This window comes from Myxine glutinosa, chromosome 5, assembly GCF_964187855.1.
Source record: "Myxine glutinosa chromosome 5, kmMyxGlut1.1, whole genome shotgun sequence".
Classification (NCBI taxonomy): Eukaryota; Metazoa; Chordata; class Myxini; order Myxiniformes; family Myxinidae; genus Myxine; species Myxine glutinosa.
The window spans coordinates 102,967,360-102,988,366 of NC_136265.1; the positions used below are offsets into that span (position 1 = coordinate 102,967,360).

General features: G+C 44.3%; 1 protein-coding gene across 4 annotated transcripts in view; it reads right to left on the reverse strand.

Annotated features, from left to right (window-relative positions):
* The window catches only part of LOC137427306 (rap guanine nucleotide exchange factor 2), a 236,555-nt gene that overhangs the window by 165,115 nt on the left and 50,433 nt on the right, over nucleotides 1–21,007 (reverse strand). For all 4 annotated transcript variants that reach the window (XM_068116716.2, XM_078778442.1, XM_068116715.2 and 1 more), the window contains exon 4: nucleotides 17,016–17,099. In XM_068116716.2, the coding sequence (XP_067972817.2) occupies nucleotides 17,016–17,099 (84 nt within the window). The remainder of the gene's footprint in view (nucleotides 1–17,015; nucleotides 17,100–21,007) is intronic.

Sequence of the window (21,007 nt, forward strand, 5' to 3'; positions counted from 1 at the left end):
TCCTTCGTCTGTTTTCGAGTCTGTTTTTGGGAGTGCTCCATTTAGGAATTTAGTTTATCGCGCATTTTCTTTGTACCGGCATTTCTTTCATTAAACCTGTTATTTTTGTACATTTTAAACCTGGGTTGTTCGAGTTGAATTATTGCAGGGTCGTGGACATCGGGGGATCCATGAAGGTAAGCGCTCCGGGCTTCTCCCCCACTTGCCCCCACGCGTATCCTCCACTATATTTTTGAACTGAACGCCTCGGAGTGTTAAAGCTCATGTGGTCATCCGTGCTACCCTACGGTGTTCACCAAGGGTAGTCACACGACAATACTCTCCTTGGCAGTGACAACGAAATGCAGCCTATTCATTTTCTGAAGGGAAAAAAACTCTGCAGCAAGTTCTCAAAACAAGACCTTTTTTTTTTTTAAACAAGACTTTTTGCTTCTATTCTCCCAAAAAGGATGGAGTACCTCAATGTCAGACATGAAATCAGGCCCATCTCTCTGGACATATTTAGTGCTTTCGATAGACTGGCATCCTGCCTTGTTCTCCAAACCCTCTCTCTGCCTATGACATCCAATGACAACTCCACTCAGGGCTTACCGACTTCCTCTACTCTCGTAGCCATTGTGTGGCTCTTCACAGAATTTTCACAGCTCCTCCTCCCCCCCCCCCCCACCCCCCTCACTCCCCCACATCTAATTTATTAACAATCCTCTTGAAGCAGTTCAGTCGTTCAAACTCACTGGGCGTTAAGGCATCCTCCGTCGTGCATTTCATTCCTTAGCAAATCTGAAGTCATATCAGCTTATAATGCTTTCATGCACAGCTTAATGGAGTACTGCTCTCCCCTTTGCACTGGTGCCCCTGCCTCACACCATGTACTTCTTGGTGATGTAGAACCTTCACAATCATTGGAATATTTCCCTCTTAAGCTGAATGTATGGGCCAGTTGGTTTTTTTTGTATACAGAGTCGAGGCTTGTGGAGGAACTAGAACACAGGATGGATCAGGATGCACCAAACCAAAAGGAACGTAGAAAGAGAGGGGGAAACACACCAACAAAACGGGAGGGAGACAAAATATAGGGAGATGGACTATACCTGTAACTCTCATATCACAGGCAGGTTGCTGGCCTCCCTGTCTTCTAACACTTCCTCCCTGGTCTTGCACGCTCTGCCCTTAGCTCCATCTCTGTTCACCTCCTAACATTCCCCCCCCTCCCCGTAGTGTGCGTACGTACCCACAACCCCCCAGATCTCTTCAGCTTGCACATGGTCTGCGAGTAACCCACCTTCTGGTGAAACTCCCCACACCGAGGCTCACTGCTCACCTCCAATCATCTGTTCCTCCTTACTCTCACATGTGGACCCAACTTCCTCAGTCTGTTCAATCCCATTCTTCTCTCCAGGACTACAAGATAGCGTTCACCAACTCAGGTCATTCCCCTTCCATACTCATGATCTTTTCTACCTCATTAACCCTCCCCAAGCACACCCCTTCCTTTCTAGATTATTGTTTTCTCCACCCCCCCCCCCCCTCCACCCCCATCCTCTTTTCAGCATTTTGTTGTTCCATTTCTGTTCCATCTCCGGCTTCATCCCTCCTCTCCTTGCTGCGTGTAAACCTGCACCAGTCTCGTTCACCCCATGTGTCCTCCTCCAGCTCGACTTGATCTCATTCTTCCCCCATTTCCATTCTTTCTTCAAGTGTCCCGCTACCCTGCTGTTCGTGTGTTTCCCCTTTTCCATTATAGTTCTCCTTGTTCTGTCCAGTTCTGGTCCATTCAGTGTTCTAGCTCTTCACTGAACCTCAATTTCACATTAAAAAACAGAATAAATATCTTCTTCAAACAAAACACATTTAATCCAAAAAAACATTAGACAAGACCGAAAGTCTAACAGCGGCACAGCCAGGCTTTTTGATACTTTGGTATCTCCACTCAGGTCATGCTGTCCTCTTCAACTAGTTAGCAAATAATGTAAGTATTAAATTATTTTGAAGTACTCCAAGTCTCTAAGCTGTCTGTCACCATGGAAACGAAGAGATTGCATTGAGACACTGGTTTATTCTATTTCTACATGTTGGTGAGTTAGTAAACACTATCAAAGTGACCTCAGCACCATCCCGACACACATCACTGTGTGTTACGGAATGAGGTGTTTTATGGAGGCCGGAGTGCAAATCCTGCCACCAACCTTCTTGAGAGGACCCAGTGAGTTGGTACTCATTTTGCCGACCTCGGAAGGATGTCAGGCTAAGTCAACCCCACCTGGTGTTAATTAAACAGCTGAACAGGATTCGGACTCAGGACCCTCGGATCCCAATCCCTCCACCCTAACCGTTAAGTTTTAATTTAATTATATATGATTTGGAGGGCATGCACCGCCCCCCCCCCCCCCTCTCACCACCCCACTCCAATCATATATAATCACCCTGTTGTTATAATTTCAGTTACCCCCCAATCATCAAATGTGATACCCCAACCAGGTATATGACGTAATAGATGAACGCTCCCTAAAGGGTGTTGAACGAAACATAACTGGCAAAGCCAAGTGGCGGTACATTCGACCTTTCAGAAGCGTATTTGTCGGCTATAAAACTCACCCAATATGTAGGATAAATATGTGAGGGACATACATACATACATACATAAATACATACATACATACATACATACATACATACATACATACATACGGAGAGACAAACGCTGTAAACACAGGAACCAAACATATACGCCAAAAAATTAGTTTGCTTAATCACAAATTTGCCAGTTCTAAAACAGTAAAAGCCTGTTTGCGAGTTTGAAGAAGAGGAAGAAGCGCTAATGTGTGGTTTATTCACACAGCAGTTTGAACAGAAACATTTATTATTCTATGACAGTGGAAACCCTTTAGAAGGACACGGAACGAGCAGACAAAATTATATATACAGTAGTGATATTTTACGAAGCAGTAGAAAAAAATATAAAACTACACAGAAGGAGCCCACAAACAACAACAGCCACAGCCACAATAACAATCGAGTGTTATAAAAGATTCATATTTTCACATGTTTTACTTCATGTGTTTCATATGTTTGTTTGTGTTTCACACTGAATGAAAAGCATAGAGGTAGAGCATGAAGATTGTGATACGTGACAGGTTCAACGATATGTCCGGCCTGAACAGCATAGGAATCCAAATGGCGGTGTGTGGAGTCAGCCATCGTATTGCCGTAATGACACCACATCACCCCTGTCATGTGACCACATCCTCAGCTCTGATTGGTGGACGTTTTATGGGACATACATACATACATACATATATACATATATACAGACAGACAAACACTGTTCTGGACGGCTTTGCCCGATGGGCTACGCCGTAAAAATCCAGTCATTCTCAGAATGAGATAAACTAGAGAGTTCATAGAACACAGTACCCCATACAGTGTTTAAATCTATAATTAAATTGAAATAAAATAATGATTTTAAAGGTCCTACAGAAAATATTCTGGAAGTTTACCGCTGTGTGCAGTGTCTTATACACCACCTTATTTTAAATGTCTAAGTACTGCAAAACTGGAGGTGTTTGGAAGCGATAAGAAGGCGATCTGTGTTCTCCAGTGTTCAAGTGTGTAATTGAATTGAAATACAATAAAGATTTTAAAGGTTGTATAAAAACAAATTCCGGAAATTTACCGCCATTGAAGCAGGATCTTTTACACCACCTAATTTAACACGTTACATCAGTTATTCGTGCCCGTTTGTGTCATTTTTGACGTCCTTTAAAACAGTAAGTTTCCTGTTTGGAATAATTTTCAATTTTGTTTGACGACCAGACAGGAAGACAGCCTGGTGTTGGCTTAGCGGTTAGGGTGCCGGCTTGGGACCCCAGGATCCTGGGTTCGAATCCCGGTCGATCGCTGAATTAACGCCAGGGGGGTTGACTCAGCCTGTCATCCTTCTGAGGTTGGCAAATTGAGTACCAGTTGACTGGTAATTCCCTGTGTGTTGCAAGAGGCGACTAACAGGGTTGGTGGCAGGAAGGGCATCCGACCATAAAGCATTGCTTCAAAAAGGGGACCATGGTGCCCAAAATAGCCAACCCCCACTCTGCGGGGAAAAAATGACCTCGAAAGGCGGTTCTACCAGACAGGAAGAAAGAGTAAAAAATCTCACTCCTGTCTGCACATGTGTGATCGAGACGAATTCAGAGCTAAAGTACTGCTAAACTATGGGTTCGTTTTCGGATTCATGTTCTGATTCTGGTTCAAAGTATGACCACCTTTGCACCACCTTTAGAGGCCATTTTTCCCCGCAGGGCGGGGGTTGGCCTTTTTCGGGCACCGTCGTCGCCTTTTTGAAGCAATGTTTTATGGCCGGATGCCCTTCCTGCCAGCAACCCTGTTAGTCGCCTTTTGCAACACACAGGGAATTACCAGTGAACTGGTACTCAATTTGCCGACCTCGGAAGGATGATCAGGCTGAGTCAACCCCCGTGGCGTTAATTCAGCGATCGACCGGGATTCGAACCCAGGATGCATGATCCCAAGCCGGCACCCTAACCGCTAAGCCAACACCAGGCTTTCTTGTTCAAAAGTATAACATTCAATTTACATTTTGGTGTTCTTCGATCATAAAGTGATGTTTGTAGATGGGCAGACGGATATACGGATGGAGACAGAAGTGAACCAATTGCTTAACGCCGCTTTTCACTTTGCGTGCATGGGGGTAATATAAATAATGTTGTTGTTTTTTTCATTTTTTTGTAAGTGACATGAATTTTCTAGTTAGTTCATCAGGAGCAATGTTATACCCCACAGCATGCACATGCAAGTTAAATTGATATTGCTCAAATGAAGGAACAGCTAACCAACAATTTGTACTTGGCCTTATTCCATCACTTTAAAGCAAACAGGAAAGAGCAGACCTCAGGGGACAATTCATTAGTGATACACAAACTTCCGGAAGCCTCAGTTGGCGTTGCTGATTTTACGTAGAGCTTTCATGGAGAGTTGTTTACATGCTTGGAACATTGTGGAATTTGGGGCATTGAGATTCCATTGAGGAGGAATTTGCATCGGTCAGTAGCTCACGCCATTTAGTCAAGGTCTGTACGTGGAAAGTGTTTCATGGCCGCGTCTTGTGCTCACGTCCTTTGCACAAGAATGGTGACCTTCAGCAAAGGGATGTGCTGGCATTCATCAATTTAAGGACCAGGACCAGTGGCTGAGACGGTCCCTCCAAGCTAGACGCGATGCAAGCAATTAAAACTGTTAAAATTAGATTTACTCGCAAATAGAAAAGCATGAGGAGCAGAACGTTGTAATTTCCCAGTGTGGGGGACAAAAAATCACAACACATCTGGCCCCCAATTCGGGTGGGAGGCATATAATCGAGCTAGCTCTTGGTAATGAACATGCTAAAATAAAAGATGGTCGGAACATGTAAAGGTAATCTATCTAAGGGCACAAACTGGTTATTAATAATAGGCTAATAATAATAAAAAGTACAGGCAATAGGAGAGGGGCAGATGCCAGGGAAGGGGGCAGGGGCAGAGGCCAGGGAAGGGGGCAGGAGCAGAGGCCAGGGAAGGGGGCAGCGGCCAGGGAGTGGGGCAGAGGCCGGGGAGTGCGGCAGAGGCCAGGTGGAGGAGGCAGAGGCCAGGGAGAGGGGCAGATGCCAGGGAAGGGGGCAGGGGCAGAGGGCCAGGGAAGGGGGCAGGGGCAGAGGCCAGGGAAGGGGGCAGAGGCCATGGAGTGGGGCAGAGGCCGGGGAGTGCGGCAGAGGCCAGGGAGAGGGGCAGCTGCCAGGGAAGGGGGCAGGGGCAGAGGCCAGGGAAGGGGGCAGGGGCAGAGGCCAGGGAAGGGGGCAGGGGCAGAGGCCAGGGAAGGGGGCAGAGGCCAGGGAGTGGGGCAGAGGCCATGGGGTGCGGCAGAGGCCAGGTGGAGGAGTTGCAGCGCTCAAAGTCAACGGGTTTTTTTTTTTTGTATACAGGATCGAGGCTCGTGAAAGAGCTAACATTTATCACACAAAAAATCAAACAGACACACAAAGTATATAATAAGGGTAGTGGTAGATAAGATGGGGAGAGAAGGGGAAGCACACAAACACAACATTTGAAAGCAGGGACATCGGGAGATCTGTGGGAGGGCTTGGGGGGAGGAGGCGTGGGAAGGGGGAGAGGAGGCGTGGGAAGGGGGGTAGGGGTGGGAGAAGTATAAAACACAAGGACACTGCAATGACTTCCAGGAAGGAAGTTGGTATTTCAAAAAAGTGGATCTGGGGTGAATGTAGCGGGGGTAGAAAAGATCAAGGTTTTGGATGGGGGAAGATAAGAGATGGTGGTGAACAGCTGTTTTAAAGACCTGGAGGGAGGAGTGGGATTGAAGAGAGTGAGGGAGTTTGTTCCAGAGGCGGGAGAAAAGAGGAATGAAGGAGTGAAGGTGAGCAGTGAGCCTAGATTTTGGCACTTTAACCATAAGAGGGTTGCTTTGTTTTCTTCTCTGAAACTACACACACGATTTTAATTAAACTTCACCACAACCTTCACCACCCATGATGTACCAAAGTTTGTTAACGGCATTTTAAAAAAAAATCTGCCCCTTTCGGGGATTACAGGTGGGTTGCCCCCCCCCCCAAAATTGGTGTTTTCTTTCTTCTCAGAAACAACACACGCAATTCCGATGAAACTTAACCACAACCTTCATCGCCCGTGATGTGTGATGTACCAACAATGGCAAATGACCCTGGAAGCAAACTTGTGCACCATGAGTGATCCTTTTGCCCCAAAGTGTCCATGCATCAGGCTGTACTGCGAATGACTGCAATCCGTACCCTAATATGCCGAGGAGTGATGTTGCTGAAAACAGCTACTGCGTGAAAGCTGCTGTGTGTCAGCACCGGACATTCCGATGCACATGCTGGATAAACTACAAAATACAGATCGAGCGTGTGTCCATCTGTCTCTGTGTATCAATGTCTATGAATGAATGAATGAATGAATGATCGTTTTGAGGCCATTTTTCCCCGCTAGAGCGAGGGTTAGCCTCGCGGGCCGCATGACCTCATGGTTCCCTTTTTGAGGCAGTTTTTTTATGGCCGGATGCCCTTCCTGACGCCAACCCGTAGTCACCTCTTACGATGAGCAGGGATACGGTGTACCTATTCTAAACCAGGGTACACACCGGGATCATTCATCCCAGCAAGCTGGTACTCAATTTGCCGACCTCGGAAGGATGACAGGCTGAGTCAACCACCCTGGTGTTAATTCAGCGATCGACCGGGATTCGAACTCACGATCCTAGGATCCCAAGCCGGCACCCTAACCGCGAAGCCAACACCAGGCTACTGTGTATCACTGTCTATGTGTGTGTTTATTCTACTCGTGCGTTCAATTATCTATTTCTGTTCACGTTTTATGTACTTCAATATACATGCATAATTTGTGTTAGATCTGCAGCAAAAGGCATAGCTTGTTCATCAAATTAACATTTAAATAACTAGAAATCACTCAGAGTGACACTTGGCGACATAGAACAAACTAGAATGGTACTTGGTAGAGTGAGTTTCTCTGCCAAGCGGAATAATTTACGTTTTGGATCCCACTGTTGGGCGGATCTGAACCAAAATCGAATCGGCTTGTTCTCGTCACTTAACCAATTCATCCACCTCGTGTTGTCAGAACTTGTCCACAACTTTTTGAGATATCATGATATATCTCCTTTTTGGACTTGTGTCTCAATGGCGAAGAATCACTTAATTTTTAAAAATCTCGTTTTCCAATCCGGATTTGGATCTTCACCGAAATTGAATCGATTCTTCCTTGTCACACACCAAACCTGTCCACGAAGTTTCGTCCAAATCCATCCATAACTCTGAGACATCATGCTATGTATCGTTTTTGGCCCTATCTCTCAATGGTGAAGAATCATGTTTAAAATTCCAGTATCCGCATCCGGACGCTGACCAAAAATGTGCGTATCTGTCCTTTCCCGGTCCCCGACATACACAAAAAAAAAATTCAGAACTACTCCTTCAAAACTGCAGACAAATAGATGCTGCAGATCAGCATACTTGGAAAAATTATTTCGCCAAGTAATGAATGAGTTAAAAATAGATTGATAATCCTGGATCTGCAGAATATGATACACAGATACGAGATGTACTCAATCTGAACGGCAACACATTTATTTTGGTAGATCTGCAGGGTGACATCAACTTGGTGGATACAAAGGGTTTACAGTGTAATATGTAAATGTAGTTGATCTACAGTATGTACACTGTGGATACGTCGGGCAACAAATTTTGCAAATGCGATGAGTAGCCCGAAACGGGGGCTTATGGATTGGGGCTCGTCCGTCCGTCCGTCCGTCCGTCCGTCCATCCATCCGTCCCCATGGGACGGCAACCATATCTCGGACATGTATGGACCGAATTTTTCATACTTGGCACAAAGACAATACCTCATGGTACACATATGCACATCATTTTGTTTCGTGATGCAATCGAAAATGGCCGACAAGTGGCCATTTTAGTTGTAAAAAAAACAACAACAACCCGATATTGAACATATCCTCATCCATTTCTCGGACATGCATTTACCGATCTTCTTCAAACTTGGCACACAGACAATGAATGATGTCATTTCTTTTTCGAGATCAGATCCAACATGGCCGACTGGCGGACATTTTGTTACTCAAACGTATCCCCAACAATTTCTCGGACATGCATAGTCAGATTTTGTTCAAACTTGGCACAAAAAAACAATACATGACAGGAGTATACATGCGCATAAGATTTTGTTTTGTAATCCGACCAAAGATGGCCGACTGGTGGCCTTTAACTCTCTACAGCAAAATGCTTTTTTCTCCTTGTTTATGAAATTTGTTGGTCGCTTTGGGACGGCAGCTCAGGTAAACGGTAAAACGGAACTGCCATTTTTCATTCAAATCATGTCAATAACTTCAACGTTTTATACTTTAGTTTGTATTGATTGCTAAAGGGTGCAGAGAGCACGTTGCGGCCAGAGAAAATGGTGAAATTGCGAAGAGCTTGATTATCATGTCGTCTTTCGCAATGCAGCAAGCACATCCTCATCTGGCTGTGGGGAGCATCATTTTTCTGGGGCACAGCTGTGCCACTGATGCAGTTTCCCCTGTAGGTTAGAGCCGGAATTTGGAATTTGTTCAGGGTGTGGCAATAACTCGCCAACTCTTCGTAGAAGACACCGTGGGATTTTAACGTCTACAACTAATGCTGGCAGACGAGACGTCCAGCTTAACACCCATTCAAGGGATGGCGCACACACACAATGATGCCTCGCCCGACATGTAAAACACCAAGGTGACAGTTTATAGCCGGCTCGAAATTTGAACCCAGGCTAGATGTCTTAGAGGTAAGTGTACGTACCTCTAGTCTAGTGAGTGTGCTTACCTCTAGTCTAGTTAGTGTGCGTACCTCGAGTCTATTGAGTGTGCGTACCTCGAGTCTAGTGAGTGTGCGTACCTCGAGTCTAGTGAGTGTGCGTACCTCTAGTCTAGTGAGTGTGCGTACCTCGTCTAGTGAGTGTGCATACCTCGTCTAGTGAGTGTGCATACCTCTAGTCTAGCGAGTGTGCATACCTCTAGTCTAGTGAGTGTGCGTACCTCTAGTCTAGTGAGTGTGCATACCTCAAGGCTAGTGAGTGTGCGTACCTCTCGTCTATCTTGTGAGGTCATTTATCATGTATGATACTGTGTGCCTGCTTATGCCCCATTCCCCAAACCCCAATTTTCATCCGATTGACTTGAAATTTGAAGAGGATTTGCATATCTGGTCAATGAATTCAACCCCCAACTATTTTTGAGGTCAACGTAGGTCAAGTTTCTAAAATCCTAAATTTTCATCTGATTGACTTGAAATTTTAAGAGGATTTGCATACCAGGTCATTGATTTCAACCACCAAGTATTTTTGAGGTCAACAAAGGCCAACAACTTATTTAGGGATTTTGCAGGTATCGTGCTACGCACGACATATTTCTTATTTGTTTGTTTGGGCGATATCTCAGCCATCCTTTGAGCTAGGAAGCTGAAATTTCGGCAAAATTGTGAGCGGGTGATTTGGCAAAAGCAGTATTTTTATTTTTTGATGAATCCATGAATTGATTAATTACTTGGTTATCAATTTATTAATTACGTATTTATATCCTTTCTCATCTGGCCAATATCTCAGGCACCTTTTGAGTTAGGAAGCTAATATTCGGACATGACTGACCAAGTGATTTGGCTATAAATGATATTTTTGATTTATTGATTAATCAATTAATCGATTAATATCACTGGTCAACAGCCAAATTGGTTCTGACTTATTTTCAACTGTTTCTAACTAATTTGTTGCCCATGAATCCGAATCTGACCTTAAAATTTCGCTATCCCGTAACCTTGACGAAGTACATCATAAGTGTGGAAAAAATCTTTAGAGCATGCGAATTTCTTGATTAAGTCTCAATAAGTCTATTTATTGCCACAAAAAATAATATGAACTTAAAGGTTTTATTTCCATCACATAAAAAATGTAAATCTCCAAAAATAATATGAACTTTATAAAATATCACAAAAAATAATATGAACTTTAAGTTTTTATTTACATCACATTAAAAGTGCTTCTGAACTTTACTTTTGCGTTTGTAGGAGCAATCACTTTCAAGCTGTAAAGTCCAACAGTTGTCGCCCATCATGTTTGGATTGAATCGGCCTTGATATCGAGTCTCCATGATGGCAATTTCCTGGTGAAACCTTTCTCCATGTTCATCACTGACATTGCCAAGATTTTGTGGAAAGAAGTCCAGATGAGAATGGAAGAAATGTATCTCCAGTGACATTTGAGCACCGAGCACCTGGCAACTCCTCAATATCTTGTCCACAAGCTCTTCATAATTAAATTTGGTGCTCGAAAATGTCCAAGGTAATTGTTAGCAAGAGCCACAAAGCTATCCCAAGCAACGCTTTCCAGCTCAGATAGTCTCGTTACACAGTCCTGATTAGTGAGTACAAGCCGAATTTGAGGACCATTGAAAACACCCGCCTTTACTTAGGCCTCGGATACAATGCCTGGTTCTCAAAAACTGGATGTGCTAGTGAAAATTGGATATCATAATCGAAATCTACAGGTTCGTGTTGGTTAGAATCACCTTAAAATATACTAGAACCATACAACTTTTAAAATTTTGTTGACCAGTGTTATTTATGGATTAATCTATTATTTATTTATTTATTCGATTATTTATGTAATTAATATTCAAAAAGTTACAGCTTCAAATGAAATACTGGTGGTATGTTAGGTGAATGGTGAATGAAAACACTGCTGAATGACACTATTAGCCAATCAAGAAATTATTTTACGATTATTATTTATTTATTTAATTACATAAATAATTATCAATCAATTCTTGCACACGCCTCCCTCCCAATACCGTATAGATGTGCTGCACGGCGGCATCGCCGGGTGCCAATGGCACCCAGACAATGTCGCGCGCTGGAGGATATGTTATTTATTTATTTATTTGGCATGGGAGCGGTGTACTTTGAATGTGTCTGTACTTGTTTCATGGTCTCTTTCATGTTCTTTCACTCACACGTGCCTGATAACCCGTTACACATGAAGGTCACTCTGCTGCACCTCACGGAATCTTGATTACGTCTGAGTTTCAATATCCCACCACAGGCGACATGTAGCATCATTGGCTGAGAGTGCAAATGTGCCGCTGATGCAATGGCCTCTGTGAGTTAAGGGAGGACTTTGTAATTTGTCCAGAGTGAATCTCCGAATGAATCAAACGGTGGCTCTAATTCAGAAACCTCAAGGTCCCTTTCATCACCACTTTCAAATTTCAGAGTTTCATGGCCCGGAATGCCATTCGTGCAGACAACAAAAATAAACAGCCGTTTCAGTGAGATTATAATTTGCATCAATAAGTACAACCATAAATGACAAGTTACAACGCTGCACGGATTTATGGTCGACTTCCAGTGAAAAGTCGATCAGATGACGAGGCCCTGGTAAAATATTGTAAAACTTCAGAGTGCAGTTCTGTCGCATCGTGTCTCGAGAGATTGTCCACCTCCGACTATCAATAAAAATGAGGCCTAATATTGTAAAGCACGATACATCAGCCTATTACATCAAACCGTCTCATCACATTGCATCTTGGCACAAGGGGGTCAATTATTTACCTATACGGTACTATAAACAGCCATTCATGTCTGTCTGTCTGTCTGGCTGTCCGTGTAAAAAGGTATATTACGTACTTAAGTCTTTTAATTACGTACTGTTTGAACATCAGTTGCATCATGACTATATCTAATAGAACGTACCCATTAAACCTAGAGACAGCTTAGACCCCTTTCAACCCTTTAAACCGTTATGCAACTGAAACCTTTTAAGACCCTTTAGACATTTTCGATGTCTTCAAGAATTTACATCCTTTAGACCCCTTTGACTCCTATGGACCCTCAGACTCCTTGAGATCCAGATACACCCTACAAACCCCCATTTGACTCTTTAGACCCCTTACATCCTTTTGGCCCCATTTTAACATCCCGATAAACCTTTTACACCTTTATACCCTTTAGACACCTTAGACCAGGGATCGGCAAGTAAGTTTGGCCTCAGGCCAATTTTTTTCTAAGCCACTAGGTGGCGGGCCAGAACATAATTAATGGCTAATTTAAGAAATTTATTGATAAAAAAATTTAACTGGAACTTGCAGTTACAGACCGCCTTATAAGACACGCATGTGTGGGAGATGCAAAGATTGGATTTCCATATTGTAAATAATAAATGTGTATCATTTTAATTTTGAGGACTGACTGCTTCTCTGTTTCGCACGACACATCATCACCTGGACTGACCATTTAGCGGAGCCAGCTTATTCTAATAATTGTTTGGCATACTTTTACCCTCAGTATTATTCACTGTAAAATGTGAGTGCTAATTTAATTCGGAGAGTGAACAAATGGACCCCATCGGGTCCATTTGTTCACTCTCAGAGTTAAGTTAACACTCGGAATTTACTGTGTTCATTGGCCTCAGTGACCCCGCTCCTCCCACACATACAACGTAGCATTATTATTGTTTTGATTGTTTGCGCGCTGAGAGTACGCTATTACGTTGTCTGCAGCCTACTTGAGTGTGAAGTTAGCTAAACATTTAACCTGGTAGCTAGCAAAAGAAAAATGTGTCAGGACTTCTGTCTGATCGCTTTTATATGTGTTCGTTGTTCTGTCTGGTGAGGTGTGTGTGTGTGTGTGAGTGTGGTGTGACAACGTGTTTGTTTATGTTTCTGTCACCATGTGCATCTTGGCTCTGCCTAACTCTGTTTCTCCTGTCATTGCAGGTTGGCTACTCCCACATTCCTTTCAATCTCCCCCGTGCAATTCCTTTCAATCTTCCCCGTGCATTCCATGTCCAATCACACGTCTGTCTCTCATTTGTTAATTGTTCGGTCTCAGCTATTTATGCGCCCTCATTCTGTCTGTTCCTTGCCAGATCGTGCCTGTGTTTCTACCGAGCCGTTCCAGCGTTTTTTCCCGTATCGATTCTCCTGTTGATAACCCGCACCTGTTTTCCGACTACGTTTCTGCTTGCTCTGCTACATTACCTGTGCCCGTGTTTGACCCTGTTTGTCCCTGGATTACGTTTGCTTGCCGCCTGGATTTCCGAACTCTGCCCGTCTCTGGATTATTCTATTGCCTACTGATTTGGACCCCGTTTGCTGGCGATAGAACTTTGACTGTGCCCCGGCTCTGAGTTTTGGATTACGGATTTACATTTACTGCTGTGATTTTCTGTTTGTTTATTGATTTATTGACTTCCTTGAATTTTTCCTGACAAAATGTCGTTATCCAAAAGTCTGAAGAGGAAAGTTGACAGTGAAAACAGGACATTCAAAGAAGAATGGAAAGAGAGCTATGCATTCATCCTACCTAGCTTCGTCAACGCTAAGCCGTTGTGTGTCTTATCTGCAACGAAGTTGGCGCTGCTGGCAAGGAATATAACATTAAATGGCACCACGAGACGAAGCATGGCACCTTCAAAGTGGCTTTTCCGCTCCAGTCAGAGGCACGAAAGCGCAAAATTGATGCACTGACAGCAAGCTATGCGCACAGCAGCAGGATACTAGTGCGAGGCCTCACATCCCAACAGAAAGTGACAAGTGCGTCCCTAAAGGCGTCTTGGGTGCTCGCACGGCACAACAGGCCGTTCACTGATGCAGAGGTTTTCAAGGAGGTTATGGTGACAGTTTTGGAGGAACTGACAACCGACAAGTCGATGGATGGTATCATTGCCTCAGTGAAACAGGTGCCCCTCTCTGCGAGGTCCGCTACCTGCTGCATAGAGGCACTGTCGGATGCTGTGCAGGGAGTTATTATTGAGGATCTCAGTCAGGCCAATTACTTTTCCCTAGCCATTGACGAGAGCACTGACAACACAGATGTAGCCCAGTTGTGCGTCTATATTAGATATTTTGATGGAAACGTGTTCAGGGAAGAGCTGCTGTCTCTTATCCCATTAGAAGGGCACACCACTGGGGACATTATATTTACTAAACTGTTAGAGTTGTTTAGGTTTCATTCATTGTCATTTGAGAAGATTAACCTAATCGTGACAGATGGGGCTCCTGCTATGGTGGGAAAGCACAGAGGTCTGGTGAGCAGGTTGAAGGAGCTCTCCCCCCAAATGCATGGGCTGCATTGCCTCATCCACCAGAGTGTCCTTTGCGCCAGACTCAGTGGTGAGCTAAAGGAAGTTATGGGTAAAGTGATGCGTGTCATTAATTTTGTCAGGGGTACATCAAGCACCCAGCATCGCCTTTTCCGACAACTTGTGGATGAGTCAGAAGAGGCCACCCACGATGACCTGCTGCTACATAATTGCGTGTGCTGGTTGAGCGAAGGTAAAGTGTTGGACCGCTTCTGTGCGCTACTGGATGAGGTCAAGGCGTTCCTTAGATTGAGCAAGATTAGGGCAGCAGCTGACCACCTTGCCCTTTAGGGAGACGAAAAGTTCATGTCCAATGTTGCCTTTTTAGCGGATATATTGTATTTGGCCACCTAAACAAGCTTAACCTCCAGCTACAGGAGAGAGGCAAAACCATAGTCGACATGGTTGAAAAGCTCGAATCATTCACGAGGAAGCTGGAGTTGTTCGAGTCAGACATATCAACTGGCAGGCTCCTACATTTCAGTACACTAAAAACACAGGCACTGGGACAAGTGGCAGAGTTGATGGTGGACTTCATCAAGCAGCTACAGGTCAACTTCACTTCGAGGTTTGAGGACTACTCTATCCCAAAGGACATCATTGCCTTTGTACGTGACCCTCTCACAGTCCGACCAAGTGGAGACTTCTCCTCCCTGGCGAAAAAAATTATACCCTCTTTGGATGAGGCTGCATTACAAATGGAGTTAATTGATTTCCAAACAACCTCCCAGGTCAGCGATGCGCTCAGAAGTGCGGAGTCGGTGAGTGCCTTTTGGGTGGCATGCTCAGAGGAGTACAGCATGATCAAGAGACTCGCATTTTATGTGCTCACAATGTTCCCTTCCACCTATACATGCGAGTCGTCCTTTTCATCAATGAATGCGATAAAGACGCACGAGAGGAATCGATTGACGAATAAAAACCTGGAGAACTGCCTGCGGATCAAAGTGACGTCCATATCACCAGACATCCAAAAAATCGTGACCGATGGAAGATGCCAGTTTTCACATTAAGTGAGTTGTCATTCGGTTGTGTATTTAATAGCCAAGTTGTATTTTGAATTTAGTTAATGAATGGCTCATTCTAATTCGTATCCCTAATGTTTGAATTTTATATCCTAAAAAAATTTCGTATAAAATTCGTATCCTAAAAATAAAGTTTGAATGATTAACTGAACTGGTGTTATTTTTTTCATACCACACACCGCATGTCGGCTATTTCAGCACCAGGCGCTGTCCACATCCTACTTAATGACTCCACTATGAGGAGTGGAGTGAGGTTCAGCATCACAGTGCACCCCGCTGCCTGTTTCGGGATTGTCTGTGCCTGTCATTCGTATAATAAGCATTTTTCAGGTGGGGGTAGAATCTCTATTTGGACATATATAGCCGATATGTGGGACTGTCCAATATTGTAAAAATAATATTAATAATTATTTTATTTTATTTTTCTTTCAGATTATCAAAATAATCTGCTGGGCCAGATATTATTGCTGGCGGGTCAGTTCTGGCCCGCGGGCCGCCTGTTGCCGACCTATGCCTTAGACCCTTCAGACCGCTTATTCTATGACCCATTAGATGCCAAAGAACCTCTCGACCCTAACTACTAATGGAACATACCATGTAGACCCTGAGAACTCTTATAGACCCTTTGGACACCTTAGACCTTTTAGAGCCCTATATATAGACTATACTTTTTTCAGCAAGTAACGAGCAATCCCCAGCCACCCAAAGGGAGGGTACTCTGCTGGTTCTGTAGAAATGGGGAGGGCAGAGGCTGCAGAGAGGAAAGGGGGAAGGTGGTGATACATTGGGAATATTTAAAGTGAAAAGAAAGAATGAATGTGGCAGGGGAGAAAAAAAGAATGAAGGGTAGGGGAATAAGTGAGGAGAGAGAAGGATGTAAGGCACATGGGGAATGTGGGGAGGAAAAATAAAAATGCACAAATTCTGTTTCGGAAAAATAAAAGAAGACTGTCTCTCAAGCCATGAAACGAAACGTCGCAGCTTTGCGATGCCAACGTGATAAAGTGTGATTTCCTGCAACTGGGGTCATTTTATTTGGTGCACATCTTACAAATCAACGATTCAAAACGCCCATCATCAGAACTAAACGGCACGAAAGCAGAAAATAACCGACAGCACATCGTACTTCGGAAACGCACTCAGCAGGTTCCCAGGTAAATGCACGTTGGAAAATGTTCAACTGTAGGATCCCGGTACAGGTTTTATCAACGGCCAAAACACGAGATGTCAAGGGAGGAATAGTGGGAAAGAAATCAAATATTGTGCCACCCACCTGCTCCGAGGCAAGAACATGGAACCATCGATGAAGACAGACCCGGACAGCAGGATGTACCAGCAAGAGCTTGGCTTATCATGACTGTGGTGGAACAGGGAAGTGAATCAGATGCGTCTGACGATAAAAGGTTATTTACTATTTTCAGCTACACCGACAGGGTGAACAAAGGTGCCATTAGCTCTATAATGTGAGAAAAAAACCCTTTATCTCTTCCTCTAAAACAACTTCAAAAACAAAACATAAACATTCCCATTCATAGATAAATGATGGTGAGTAAAAAAAAGATTCAAAAGTGGCATCCTCCATTCAAAAATAACTCTGAGATTACAACATACGAGGACACAAGAGAAAAGTTTAGCAACTTGCAACGAACACAACAATGGATGCCGACACCGAATCCTTGACTTGCACTCCAAGTGATAATCCATGGAATTTTACATCTCTGAGTGTAACAAAAACACAAACCCCACACACACACACACACAAACCCCACACACAAACCACACACAAACCCCACACAAAACACACACACACACACACACACACACACACACACACACACACACACACACACACACACACACACACACCTAATCAGTTCATCTTTGCATCATAATGCTGTATATACGTACAACAGGTTTGGTCAAAATCCCATCACTCGTTCACAAGTTAACGCGGCAACAGAATCTTTACGGAACGAGACCCCTGACATTTGACCCCTTGACCCCATAATCGCCAGGGGTCAAGGCCAGGAAGAATTTTAAAATGCGCAAAACATGTACCAAAGAATACCTGCATGGAACGAGGCGGATCCTGAAAACCTACCTCTCGCCATGAAACAAAATCAAAGCCACAAACTAACGAGAAGTGCCAGTGTTCCATTACAGCTGCAGAATAACAAGCATTCTGAGTATTGTGCTGCAATACATGTCCCCTACCGGCAGTCTGTCGTCTGGAAAACTGTTGGGGAAATTACCAAAGTTCAAAGTGCCAAACTTTGTCAAAAATGATCGAAACGTCGTGAAGTTCGAACTTGATCTGTAACTTATCATGAGGAAACCATGCACCAAGTTTGAAATCATTAGCATTAAGAGTTTAGAAAAAAAAGTCCGGAAAGCTGTTCTTTGCGTGACGGACTGACAGACGGACAGACGGAGGGACAGAGTGCAAACCTATAGTGCAAACCGGTAGGGGACTAATAAACATCCACAAGCGGAAATCAATGAGCTAGATTTCAAACACAACACAACAGGCATTTTAAGGCCATTTTCCCTGCTAGAGCGGGGATTAGCCTTGCGGTCCCCATGAAAATCTTCTCCATTTTGCCCTATTTTCTGCATCTCTCCTTGTTAACCCCCTTGCCCGCATTTCTTCTTCCACCACCTTTAGCCAAATCTTTCTCGGTCTTCCCCGTCCTCTACTTCCTTCTACATTCATTTCCATCACGCTTCTCAACCAGTCACTTTCATCCTTCCTCAACACATGACCAAACCATCTCAAACTGTTTCTCTTCACAGCATCCATCACAGGCTCTATTCCCATCATCTTTCACAATTCATCATTTGTCTTCCTCTCTCTCAACGATACTCCACACATCCACCGAACCATTCGCATTTCCACCCTTTCCAGCCTTCGTTGCTGCTCTACGTTCATTACCTCCCAGGATGAGCTGGATATCAAACATAGGGGCAATACCCCTGGCGCTCACCTGGTAGAATAAACAGTATACTGCACTGACTAAAGGTATTTTAAACCAATCTCAATCGTTGCTAGAAGACAAGGCAGCATGTAGAATCATACTAACATAATCACAAGACTTTAAACAAACAAACAAAATAAATACCTATTTTGGGGGGCAACCCCTACCCTCCCCACCCCGTGTACCTCCTCAGACCCAAATTTTTCCAATGCCTTGAACAAGCATTGGTACATCACAGATGATGAAGGTTGTGGTGAAGTTTGATCGGAATTGTGTGTGTAGTTTCTGAGAAGAAGGCAAACACCGATTTTGAGGGACAACCCCCCCCCCCCCCTCCCACACCCCCCTGTAAACCCCTAAATGGGCCGATTGTTTTTGATGCCGTGAACAAACTTCGGTACATCATGGGTGATGAAAGTTGTGGTCAAGTTTCATCGAAATACTGTTTATAGTTTCAGAGGAAAAAGCAAATATCTATTTTGGGGGGGTCAAACCTGGATGCACTTTGACACCCAGTAGACCCCCTTAGACTTAGTCCATGGGCCCGGACCCGAAATTTCACTAATTGGTACCACCCGAGGTGGCAAGTTCTAGTAATGATTTTTGGAAAGGTGCATGTATGTGGGATACATGCTGATGTGATAGCAATTCTGGACTGGTAGCTTAGTGGTAGTTATCAGCTATTTTATACCCGCACCCTGTGAAAAGGCGTTCGACGGTTCGGATTGATTTAGTCCATGTGTGAAATTTTGGGTACGGGCTCATGGACTAATTGGGCATATTAATCAGAAAGTACTGAGACAACGTAGATCCCAAAATTATCGCTTTATGTCTTATTTTAAACATACAATCTTCACATAGTGTAATTTTGGAATACAACAGCTACTATAATACACGTACGTGATTGTTATGGAAATTGTCACATAAACATGTCACAACATGAAAAGGTCACAACACATATTAATCAAACGGTTTTCTGAATCAAGGGAAAGAAAGTCCAGAGGCTGTACTGAGCTCATCTGCTGAGCCCATCTCAAGTACATGTATGCCACAATAGCTATAAACAGTACTAGTACTCAAATGTTATACAAAATGGTTGGAAATCACATACTAACAGAACTAACAGACTGTAGGCTATGTACCCGGTATGGTCAGGTAGTGCTTCACATAAAGATGAAATGACACAACACATTATCAAAATGTCTACATGTCTACATGTATTCTGAGGGTGTTTCCAGGGAAAGCACGTCCTGTGCTCTTCAGAATAATACTGAGTATGTCAATGTACCAAACTAGCGATATCATAGTCAGTCATCGAACTGCTCGTCTTCATCGGAGTCTCCGAGTTCGAAGGATTCTTCATCTTCCTGTTGTTTCTGGTTACTGCAGGTTTGTAGCTTGCACATGTCTGTGCATAACAGTCCATTGGTCAGGCATGTGCATTTTGGCAATTTGCAGGAACGCACACACTTGCAAGCTAAGAGTTCCAAGACCACATCTGGTGCTGGTGGTGAACGCATCCAGTGGATGGCGAGCTTGCCATCTTCATCCACTGTCCATCCATGCTCGGTAGGGTTTGGCACCGCTGGGCGAGCCTGCAGACAGCACTTCCATATTGCTGCCTGGTAGTTGGCTCGTAGGACGTGCATGAAGAGACAGTCTCTACATGGTGGCAACTGGCTGGACTCGACTCCTCCCCTCTTTGCGCAGAAGAGCTGGTAGCGCAGTTCGTTGACCTCACCAGTCCTAGCAGCTGCACTATACATGCGACAGATGAACTGCTGTACCTTCTCAAATAGTTCTGGGTTGACATCCCATGACTGACCAAGCTGTCTAAACGTCTCCTGGTAGTTACTGTCGTTCCTCACCAGCTTCAGTGCTATCAGCTTCCCACGGCCAGCGAATGCGCTCACAGTGTCACACCCTGTAAAGGCGTGTAGCCCAACCAGGCTGTCACACATGCTGTCTCCAATTGAGGTTGCCAGTTTGCTGAGGTTGCCAGGATGGATGTTACCTGGGAGGGCAACATCACTCCCTGATAGCGAGAGCTTTTGGAGACACAGAGCAGTGTCGATCTCTTCCATCTGAGAATAGGACACACTATGGCCGAGTCGGTTGAGGATGTGTATCAACTCTACATTCCCGGTCAGTGACTTGATAGCGAATGGCAGAACGATGTGCTTCGGGGGCTTTATCAGTCCACGTGTTACAGCATATACCATGTCATAGCCGAGTGAACACAGAAGCCGCTGGACTCTTTGAGATGCATGATCAGGGTCATTGGAACCTG